Source organism: Miniopterus schreibersii (genome assembly GCF_964146895.1).
Source record: "Miniopterus schreibersii genome assembly, chromosome: 12".
In the NCBI taxonomy this organism is placed as follows: Eukaryota; Metazoa; Chordata; class Mammalia; order Chiroptera; family Miniopteridae; genus Miniopterus; species Miniopterus schreibersii.
Genome location: NC_138112.1, coordinates 44,859,624 through 44,871,000, shown reverse-complemented (window position 1 = coordinate 44,871,000; position 11,377 = coordinate 44,859,624). Strand labels below are relative to the sequence as shown.

Genomic DNA, 11,377 nt, shown 5'->3' with positions numbered 1-11,377 from the left:
GAATTTCTTATCCTGGACCTTTTCTATAAATGGAACCATACAATATTTGGTCTTTTGTGAGTGGCTTTTTCAGTTAGTCTGTTTTCAAGGTTCATCCATATTGTAGCATGGATCAGTACCCCATCCCTTTTTATTGCCAAATAATATTCCATTATATGAACAGACCACATTTTGTTTATCCATTCATCAGCTGATGAACAATTGGGTTTTTTCCACTTTACGGTTATTATGAGTAATGCTGCTATAAATTTGCATGTTTTCATTTATCTTGAGTATATACTTAGGGGTGAAATTTCTGGGTTGTATGATAAATCTGTGTTTAACTTTTAAGGAAATGCCAGACTGTTTTCCAAAGCAGCAGCACCATTTATATTCCTATCAGCAATGTACAAGGGTTCCAGTTTCTTCACATCCTTGTCAACATTTGTTATTATCTGGCTTTTTGAATATAGTCATCCTAGTGGGTGTGAGGTGGTCAAACTGTCATCAGGCTCAGATCCCCTGAGTGCTCCTCTGCTACATGCCTAGTCACAGAATACTAAGAACTTCATTACAATTGTTTTAGGACCTATGCCTGATTCCTCCAGTCTAAATAGCTGTGGCTAGGATAGCTATGTTTTTTCACTCAGGGAATAACTTTCTTTGAGATTTGGTAAGCTTTTCTGATTACTATAGCTTTTTTAAAAAAAATATATATGTTTATTGATTTCAGAGAGAGGAAGGGAGATAGAAACATCAATGATGAGAGAGTCATCATTGATCCGCTGCCTCCTGCATGCCCCTGACTGGGGATCGAGCCTGCAACCCGGGCATGTGCCCTGACCCAGAATGGAACCATGATCTCCTGGATCCTAGGTCGATGCTCAACTGCTGAGCCATGCCCGGCTGGGCTACTATAGCTTTTTGAAAGGAAACAAAGATTTTGGATTGTACTTTAGAAGTGAAAGAGCGTAAGGAGAACTCTTTGGTTGTCTTATTGGTCTGAAAAATAATGGTAAATTTCAGGGCTAGGTGGACACTGAGAGGCATTGTGGGAAGCACAACTGGCCCTTTCTCAGCTCTTCCTTGACACGGGTTCCTTTGTCTTTTCTCTCTCCCTTTTCTCCTTCTTTGATAATAACATCTGTCATTGAGCTTTTCTGACTACTGCTGCTGTGTAACAAATTTCCTCCCACCTCCTCAAAAAAATAGGTCTTAAAACAACTATTTTGTACCACACTTAAAAAAGCTAAAGAAATTTGACAACTAATGCTGTACTAGAGGGGGGAAAATGCTCTAAAGCACATTATTGAGTCAACTGACAAAATTGGGATATAAATGGAAGATTATACAAATGTTTTCATATCAATGTTAAATTTACTAAAGTTGATAAAGGTGCTATGGGTGTGTGAGATAATACGCCTGTTCTTAGAGAATGCACAGAAGTACTTAGGGGTGAAGGGCCAGAATGTCTGTAACTTACCTTTAAATAGCAACAGAATTCATTTTATGAAATGAATTATATATATATATATATATATATATATATATATAAATGTATATCATATATATGAAAGAGAGGGAGAGAGAGAAAAATAGAGAGAGGAGAATAGTAAAAAAAGTGGGGTAAAATGCTCACAATAGCTGAATTTGGGTAAAGGTGTGTGGGTGTCCTTCATGCTTTATATAATTATTCCCAAATAAAAAGTTTTAAAAAGTACAACAACCAGTTTACTATTTTATTTTGCTCATGATTTTGTGGGTCAGGAATGGCTGGCCTGGGTGGCTCTTGCTTAGAATCTGTCATACAGTGGCAGTCAGTCAAGTGCCAGCAGGGGCTGCAGTCATCTGAAGGCTGGGCAGAGCTGGGTGTCCAAGATGTCTCACATGGCTGGCAGTTGATGCTGGCCATCGGCTAGGAGCTCAGCTGGCCCTTTGACTGACATGTTTACATGTGGCCTCTCTAGCACTGTAGTCTCGGGGTAGCCAAACTTCTTACTGTGTTTATCCTAGAGCAAGAATTCCAAGAGAGCAGGTGGCAGCTGCATGGCCTCTTCTGACCTAGCCTTGGAAGTGATACAGCATCTCTTCTGCTGCATTCTACTGGTTCCAAGAGAGTCACTAGGTTGTGTACAAGAACTTGAGGTCATGTTCCAAAACTGCCATAAATGCTAACAACATGCCAGGCACTGTGGTATGTATTTACTCATTTCATTCTTACTAAAAAAAACCCAAAACCCCTCAAGGTGGGTAGTCTTAGTCTCCTTATTTTACAGAAGCAAGGCACAGAGGTTGAGTAAGTTCCCAACATCACACCATTATTGGGGGAGCTAGGGTTCGAATCCAGACTGGCCCCCGAGCCCATGGCCTTCGCTACTCCCCTCCACTGCCTCCACATAGCGCTGTGATTCCTGCTACATTCCAATCAACTGCCTTACACATAATCACTTTTCACTCACAAACAGTGGTATGAAAACTCCCAGTTCATTTATAATCACGTGACAATCCTTGCCTTCTCAGCTCTGACTTTTGCCTGTGTGGTTTCCTTTTCTTCCAATTATTTGTCTGCCTATATTATTTATTATGCGGGTCTCTTAGGGAGCTCTCCCCGACGACCCAACCCTGGGGCGCGTGCTTCTCCTTCGGGTGCGCATGCCACCGGTGCTGAGCAGTTACCTTGCCTGTTGCCCTGGCTGTCTCTCCTCTAAGTTCTCCGAGGGCTGGGCATTATTTTGTTCATGAAAGGACCTCCAGCACAGTGCCTGGCATGCAGTGTGCAAATAAGTACATAGTAATCTCTCGCACCCACACTCCTCGTATACAATTATCATCTATTTCAGCCACTAAGACACGCTCCTGACATTCAAAATCTGTCACATTCGCCCCTGCCCACGCACGCTCAATCGCGGGGACTTACTCCCCACGCTGGTCTCTGTCACAGTCCTCACACCCTGTCACCACCACAAGCTCATCGCACACAATGACTGTGACACAGCTCTCATCTCCAACCGCTGCCACGGACTGTTTTCACACAACCATGGTGGCCATCTGGACTGTAAGGGCAGGATATTTACTCCCCGTTGAGTTAAGATCACAGCAGCTCTATTTCTCACCCGTGCCTTCACACACGGCGTTTTTTTTCATCCATATAATTCCTGACAATCCCTGACACAGTTATGGCCGCACACTGCCTACTGTCTTCCTCCCACTCCCACTGGAACCCTCTCTCAGTCTTTCTTACACACGCACTCACGCGCGCACACTCAACCTCGGGGTAGCGGGCACGTCGGCGGGGTCGGGCCCCGCGCAGCCCGGGAATCTCGGCGCGGCCCCGCCCCGCCCGCCCCGCCCCGCCCCCTCATGCATATGCATCCGCCAGCCCGGCAGCCCGGCCCCCAGACGGCCATTTGTAGCGGCGCTGGAGGCTGCGTTCGGCAGGCGCTGCGGCGACGTGTGGACTACCGCGCCCCTCGCCGCCGCTGCCCCCGGCCCGTGCGCTCGCCCCGCGCCCCCGCGCCTCGGGAGGGACTCGGCCGGCCAGGGCGCCGCGCCGCCGCACGCACCGGCCCTCCCGGCAGCTCCGGGCGCCCGCGACCCCCGCCCGCCCGCTCGCCCGCCCGCAGCCCGCCGGCCGCACACGTCCCCGGGAGCCGGGCCTAGGGCGGGCGGCGGCTCGGCGTGGCCGGGCTGGGCTCGGCTGCGGGACATGGCCGCGGCCGGCTGGCGGGACGGCTCCGGCCAGGAGAAGTACCGGCTCGTGGTGGTCGGCGGGGGCGGCGTGGGCAAGTCGGCGCTCACCATCCAGTTCATCCAGGTGCCTGGAGCGGGCCTGTCGGGGGGCGTCCGGGGGGGGCGCCGGGCGGGGGCTCGCGCTACCTGCGGCGGGGCGGCCGCCGCGACCCCGCCCCGGAGGCGCCGCGCGGGCGGGTGTGGGGCGCGGGGCGCGGGGCCGGTTCTGGCTCTGCCTTCCTCCCCTGTGGCCGCGGCGCCGCGCTCCAGTCTGCCCTGCGCCCCGCTCCGCGTCCCGGAGTCGGGCTTCTCAGGAATGTGGCCGGGAGGGCGGAGCTGGGAGGGTAGGAAGCGCCGATCCACCTTATCGCTCCGGCCGGGGCCCGAGCCCTCCCGGGGAGGCAGCGCCGCCGCGCCGGGCTTCCTGCCCCGAGGGCCCGGGCGCGGGGCTGGAGTCCCGCGCGCTGCGTCTCCAGCTGCCCCGGCCGCCTGCACCGTCGGTGCGGTCGCGGGGGCAACTCGGCCGAGGCTCCGCGTGGTCTCCCGGCTCCTCCGCGCTCGCCGAGCCCGAGCTGCCCGCTTCAAGGAGTGTTTCTCTTTGTGTGTGTGCGTGCTTTTCTTTTAAGTATTCTCTTAGGTAGTGTGCCCGGGTAGGAGTGTGTGATAATGCCCCAGGGACATGGTGGCTTCGAGGAAGTTAAGCATGTTCTCCGATACGGAGGAGGCCGTTTCCTAGGAATTCCGGGTGCCCTCCTCCTCTGGCCTTGCCAAGGTGAAGTTTGGCGTGGGCCAGACTAGGTGACCGGCCGAGTCCAGCGCGGTGTCTGTTCACCGCGCTCTCCCCCGCCCCCAGCCCGCTCTCGTCGCTGGAGGCGGAAAGTCAGGGGTTGTAAAGAAAAGGGAGGTGGAATTCTTCACTCTCGGGATTTGCTCTCGGTGGTAAGAGGCTCGAGTGATCTTTCTGGGGGTTTAAAAAAAGAGAAGCCCAGTTATGTCTCTGCTTTTGTCAACCGAAAAGGTGTGGCTTATGCTCGGAGAGAAGGAAGATACCCCGTTATAACAGGTAAAGATATTCTTAGTATATCATGAGTACTGTTAAGGTGCTTTGGTGGAATATTTATTTCTGCCTTACATTTCACCCGTTTGTTATCAGTAGTGACATTAAAATACAGAGTACTGAAACGTAAATGTGGTTATTACCTTTCACATCGACTAAATGAGCAGTAATTGATGTTATGCTATTTCAAGGTATTAACAACTGCTGCTAAAACCTTTGTATCCAGGATGAAATGATGTTTATATAATGAGCATTTACTGTATGCTTATTAGTGGGTTAAAAATTACACCAAGAGGTGAGATTGGTTTAAGTTTAGCAGGCTGCAGAATCAGGGACGTTGTCCTGCTGCTGTTTCCCTAAGGCTAAGAGAGACTTGAAGTAACTGACGGCAAAGCAAAACAATTTACTTGTAGTTAACTCTTTCTTTGGGGACTGCAGGTAATGGGGGAGGGAGGAGTTGGCGGGGAGTGAGAGAGTAATCCTGGGTTCTGAATGTATTTGAATCTGAATGTAAGTGAATTATTCAATTAAGGAATTGGAACCTTTTGTTTTTGGAAACAGTATTACAACCATTAGGATAATGGTAATTGCTGGTTTCCTAATGATTTTCTAGAAATACCTCCCTTATGAATAAGAATGTACCTAGGTGCTCTAGATGATATAAAAGAAATAGAGGAGGCATGTATGCTTGAGGAAGATGTGTATTTTTACATAGAGAAATAGTGTGAGCTTTGAGTCATAGTCTTGAGTGCCATGTCTTGCTGTAATTTATTCACTGTGAGAATATTGCCAAAATATGTATTTAGCTTCTCCCAGCCTCAGTTTTATCTTCAGTAAAATGGATCTGATCGCATATTCCTTATAATCTTTTAAATGATGGGAATGTTCTTAGCATTGTATCTAGCATGTGGTATGTACTTGGGTAATGATGGCTATTGTAAGTTTTTATGTGTACAGTTCTGTAATACATTTAAATACATTTAAATTCAGAATCTGGAAAGAGTCACTTTGGAAAGGGATGATAAAAGTACAATGTATGGTTGATAGTGGGGAGACAGGACATGTCTTATGTGAGTATGGGGAGTCGTGCTAGCTTTGAGAGAGGAGGCAGCCAGGGAGGGGAGTGTGACAGGCAGGTGACTTGGGGCCAGTGAAAGGGAGAAACATAGCCTCTGACTTTGAGGAGGCTTTCTGGAGAATCAGGAGCTAGACTACTTGAATAGAGATTTTTGTTTTGTTTTGTTTTAGAGAAGGAGGGAGAAAGAGAGAGAGAAATCTCGATCTGTTTCCTCCTGTTCACTCCCCGGGGATCAAACCCACTACCTGGGTATGTGCCCTACTGGAAATTGGGAATCAAACCCGCCACCTTTTGGTGTACAGGACGACCCTCCAACCCAGGGCCACCTGAATAGAGGTTTAGCTCTGTGTAATCTTAGGCAAATTTTACTTAACCTCTCTGTGCCTCAGTTTCCCCCATCTGTAAACGGGAAATAGGAAGTACCATGTACCATTGTTATGAAAATTAAATGAGTTAACATATGTCAAGAGCCTAGAACAGTGTCTAGTGCATAGTAAGGTTACAGACATAAGGTTATTAATCTTAGATTGTGGAGCTAACATGACTACCACCTACACTTAATAGAGCTGCTATTTATTGTCCGACTCCTGGGAAATTAAAATTTATTCTGCTGTGATTGTCTAGTGGTAGTAACTGAAGGGAGAGGACACGGCAGAAGGATAATAATCTCAACCAGCGGAAGTCAGCTCTCCGGAGGAGATCAGGATGGCACAAATTGATTTTACTTATTTTTTGAGACTCCTGAGATTAAAAAACAATGTTTTTATGGTGTTCAAGTATATATTTTTCTATTTTTTAATCTTGAGCAGAAAAAATATAATAACTTGGGAGTGGAGAACTTAACAGCTTTGCCTTTAGTCCTGACTTTCTTTAACCTTAGCGCTGCTTGTTGCCTTCTGTACATATGAAGAGCTGCGAAATTAGGAAATTAAGGCAACAATTACTTAGTTGAGGTGTCTTTTCCTATTTAAAATGAATGTAAAATATAAAATGTGATAAAAATGTAAAATATTAGGAGTATATGTGTGTATGTGACCTACTTTCTGTTGTGCATAGTTTTTTGAAAAACGTTTTATGCTCTGTTGGTAAATCCAATACCTAAATGGTGATTAAACTGTAGCTAGGAAATGATCTTAATATTGTACAAAGTGGAGAGCATTTAATAGCTGGGTTCTAGGCTTCCCTACTCAGGTAAAACTGGGGAATATCTTAATCTCCCTAATCTCTTCAGGGCATCAGTTTCTTCATTAAATATTGGGTTTGGTCAAACAGATCTCTGCACCTTTCAAATTCAGGGTTCTTTTTTACTCAGTTAACTAGCTGTGTGTCTTTGGTCAGGTTTCTTAGGTTCTCCAAGCCTGCTTCCCTATATGAAAAGGGAACGAATAGTAGTACCTTTAGGACTTTTGGAGACAATAGTGTAATACATGCACCTCCTTTAGCACAGTGTCATCTACAGAGTAAGTAAATAATAATTGTTACCTGGTTTTATTTGCTGTTACTTCTGTATCTTGTTCCTCCAAAACAAAATTTGTAATTTATTCATTTTTCCTTGACACATGGTCTCTTATTGTAAGTCTTCAACCCTCTCCCCCCTCCTTCCCACGCCAACCTCATAGTCCCCTCCTCACTTGGTGTGTGTGGTACTTAGGTGATGAATGTTGACCTCATTTTGAGTTGGGGAAATTCTTTTTATCACTTGGGGGTTAATTTTGGGAAGTAATGGAGTAATCATTGGGGTTTTGAGTTAATGCTAATTTAGCAACTCTGAAAAGAGACCAAACATGTTTTACAGAATTAAAGAGAGGAATTTCCCAGCTTCTGGTCTTTGGTCAGCATCCTTTCATTCAGCAGTTTGTCAGGTTTTGAGCTATGTAGGGGGCAGCTGATTTCAAATATACTGAGTTTTAGTCAGTCTTACAACCTGTTCGTCTGGACCTGACTCAGACATTGCTTTTTACCTAGTTTTCTTTTGCTGAGTGCTCTTTCATTACCTTTTCCTGGAGATGAGATCCTAAGGGATTTCAAGACTCATTTATTTGTGTTCATAGTTAATTCATCCAGGTGTGAAGATGTAGATTCCTGAATCGCTGTTCTATTGCTACATCTTGAAGACACATCCTGCAGTTATAAATCACATAAAATGATTTTTATCTGAATTTGAAACTATATTGTAGACTTATTTTTAGTGTGCAAATTACCGTTTTACATTTTCAGAGTAATTTACAAATGAATTTTTAGCATTGAAAAATAAGACATCTCTCCCAATGGTGGTGCATACTAGAGATTTCCTCATTTAAACAGTTAAAATGGTTCTGCTGACAATTACTAGATACAAATGCTAGGTACTCAAGGAAGAGCACTGTCTTCTTTTTTTAAAAAATATGTTTTTATTGATTGTAGAGAGAAAGCAAGGGAGAGGGGAGAAAAACATTGATCAATGATCCACTGCCTCCTGCCCCCCCCCAGGGGATCAAGCCTGCAACCCCGACCAGGCATGGGCGTGTACTCTGATCGGGCATTGAATCTGCAACCTCTCCGTGCACATGATGACACTCAACCAACTGAGCCACACCGGCCAGGGCAACACTGTCTTTTTATAGAGGGTGACTGCTTTTGTCAGAGGAGAAACAAAGAAATTCTAAATTTCTTAAAACTCATTCTTATTTGTTCTAATCTGTGTGTGTGTGTATCCCTCTCCTGGAATGGGGAAGTTGCAGGATTGTAGTGGAGACACTTCTGTTGAGTAGTTCAAGAAGCCTGCTTTCGACAGGCAACCAACTACTGGGAGAAGGGATTTTTAATTCATCTGTGTTGCTGAAGTGTCATGGGTCTTTCCTAAACTTTGAAGTGAAAGCTGTTTGTTTAATTCACCTACGAAAATAAATGGTAACTTTAAAAGCAGGGGAAGGGAGGGAGAGACTTTTTAAAATACTGTTGTTTTAATTTTTTAAAGGTTCTTTTTTCAAGTTAAAATTGATCGCTTAAAATTGAAACAGATTTTGTGATGCCACATGAACATTTCTTTCTTTCTTTTTTTTTTTGGTGTGGAAAAATAGAAGTGCCTGCAGGGTATTAGCTCTACTGTGCCCTCCTTACTGAAAAGTGGTAATAAGTAAAAAACTTTCTGCCTGTAGACAGTGTGGAGTTAATAGTCATTGAATCTTATTGAAAGGCCTTGATCTTGAATTACTTTGGGCAGAGCCACTGAGTCTGTGTTTGGGATTGAAATTTAGTTTAAAGTAATGTCCTTGGTAGGCCTCTGATTTCTATTTTGCAAAGAAAAATGTCGCTCAGGCTTTTATGAAAAAGACAGAGATTTATATGTTCACATATTTTCTGTGGTTCTCAAAGAAGCAAAGAAATATAAGTTGTCAAATTATGCTACTGGAGATATAATTAGATTCGAATTTTTTGTCACCTTGTAAATTTTGTTTTATTTTTAGTGTTTTATGAAAGCAGTGTGATTGTTTATTGGTTACATAGCAGTAAATAGCATTGTCTTAGTTTAATTAAAACTTTTGAAGTCACAGAATTTGTTGTTTGTATATATTAGTTTAATATTGCCAACCAACTTATTTTGTCACCTCATATAGTGATGTTTTTTTCCCTAGGCGGAGCTTGTTTACAAGTAACAAATGTTCAGTACTAGAAATACAAATATAAATGTCAAAATCACACCCAGTGTTGCTTTTTGAAAAAAACTACCCAGATTTTCCCAAAGCTAACATTTTATCATTATCTGTTTTATCCCTCCCCCCATACATACACACTCTTTTCCTGAATCGGTTGAGTATAAGTTGAAGATGTTGCCCTTTATTTTTAAATACCTCCATGTAGATTTCCTAAAATTAGGGGCATTTGCTTACATAAATATACTATATAACCAAAATCAGAAATTAGCATTGATATATCACTTACCTAATATACAGACCTTTTTCAGATTTTGCAAAATTTCCCCAGAATGCCCTTTATAGCAAAAGAAAATCAGAGATTATGCAGCACATTCTGTTTCCATGTCTTTTTAAGTTTGGAACAGCTCTTTAGTCTTTGTGTTTATGGCATTAACATTTTTGAAGAATACAAATTAGTTGTTTGCAGAGGTTGTTTCTTCATGGTTAAATTCAGGTTATGCATTTTGGGGGCAGGAATAACAGGAATGATGGTCTCTTCTCAGGGCACTATATCAGGAGATATAAGATACATTTTGATTTGACCATATGTGCTCACCTTTTGACTCAATAATCCCAAATTTAGGAATTTATCATGAAGATATACTTCCAACAGTATTAAAATACACATGCATGGGTTTACAGCATTGTTTGTGGTTAAAAATAATTATAAGCAATGGACAGGATAGGATAGGAGTTGAATGAGATATGATATATTCACCCAGCGGAGCATTATATGCAGCTATGAAAGGAATGGGAAAAGTCTTTATGAACTGATGTGGAGTACTTTCCAGTATTCAATGAATAAAAAGATCTACTGTATCCTTTTGTATACAGTATGTATAATATACTACCTTTGGTGTAAGAAAGAAGGGGAAATAAGAAAATACTTACATATTTGTTCATTGGGATGAAAACAGCCCAGGAAGGAGAAGTCAGAAATTAATGAGATTGGTTACCTGTAGAAGGTGGGTGGGAATGGGGGTGGTGACCCTTCTGAAGACACCTCCTTGACTTTTGGAACCATGGTGTTGTACATACTCAGTATATAAACAGCAAACACCAATAAAATCAAGCGATGAAGGGAAAAAACCACCGTAAGGTAGAGTACATACAGAAGCAAGTGTTACCCTTTTTTTCAAATGAGTAACATAACCACACTGAAGGGGGAAAGAGAAAGAAAGAAACTTTTGAACCTGGATTTGGACTCTGTCCTTAGGATAAAGACCAAAACAAAGGAGCTGTCTAAACAAACACTGAGCCCTAGTTAATAGGCTGTTCCTTTTTCTTTTTTTTGGTCACAGAAGCATGGGTTTGCAATTTTGAAACAATTTTCTATCCTAGGATTAAGCAAATAAGTAAATATAATTGTGGAAAATGGAAGCCACATTTTCTTATTGCTGGAGAAAGAATTATAAATGTGGAAAGGGGGAAGCCTAGAATGAACTCTGTGGTGTTTGATTGGAACGGAAGATATTTATATGAACTTATGGTTTGAAAAATATATGGATAGATATAGAAATAGATATGTGGATTGTGGATACACATACACACATCTCTATATGTTTTTGCCAGCTCTGTCTACTGAGAGGGCTTAGAAACAGCGGGCGCCCCATTAGCAGGGAAAACACATAGAGCCAGATCTTTGTTTCTGAGTAACCTTTACTAAAAGAAACTTTGGTGAAATGACTGGTCCCAGGGCTGGGGCAGGAAACAGAAGATGAGCTTGGAGCATCTTGGAGTGCCATAAAATAAAGAAGTGCTCAAAAAACAAAACGATGGTGGCATGTCAAAGACATACATCCAATCTGCAAGAACTCCCACTGGTTAACTCTTGGACAATGTATGATCATCGAAATAAAT

General features: G+C 43.4%; 1 protein-coding gene across 1 annotated transcript in view; it reads left to right on the top strand.

The window, feature by feature from the left end:
• The first annotated feature begins 3,410 nt into the window (after positions 1-3,410).
• RRAS2 (RAS related 2) overlaps positions 3,411-11,377 on the top strand; it is a 69,207-nt gene continuing 61,240 nt past the window's right edge. Inside the window, exon 1 of the mRNA XM_081154847.1 lies at positions 3,411-3,793. Coding sequence (XP_081010973.1) covers positions 3,686-3,793 — 108 coding nt within the window. The 5' untranslated portion in view covers positions 3,411-3,685. The remainder of the gene's footprint in view (positions 3,794-11,377) is intronic.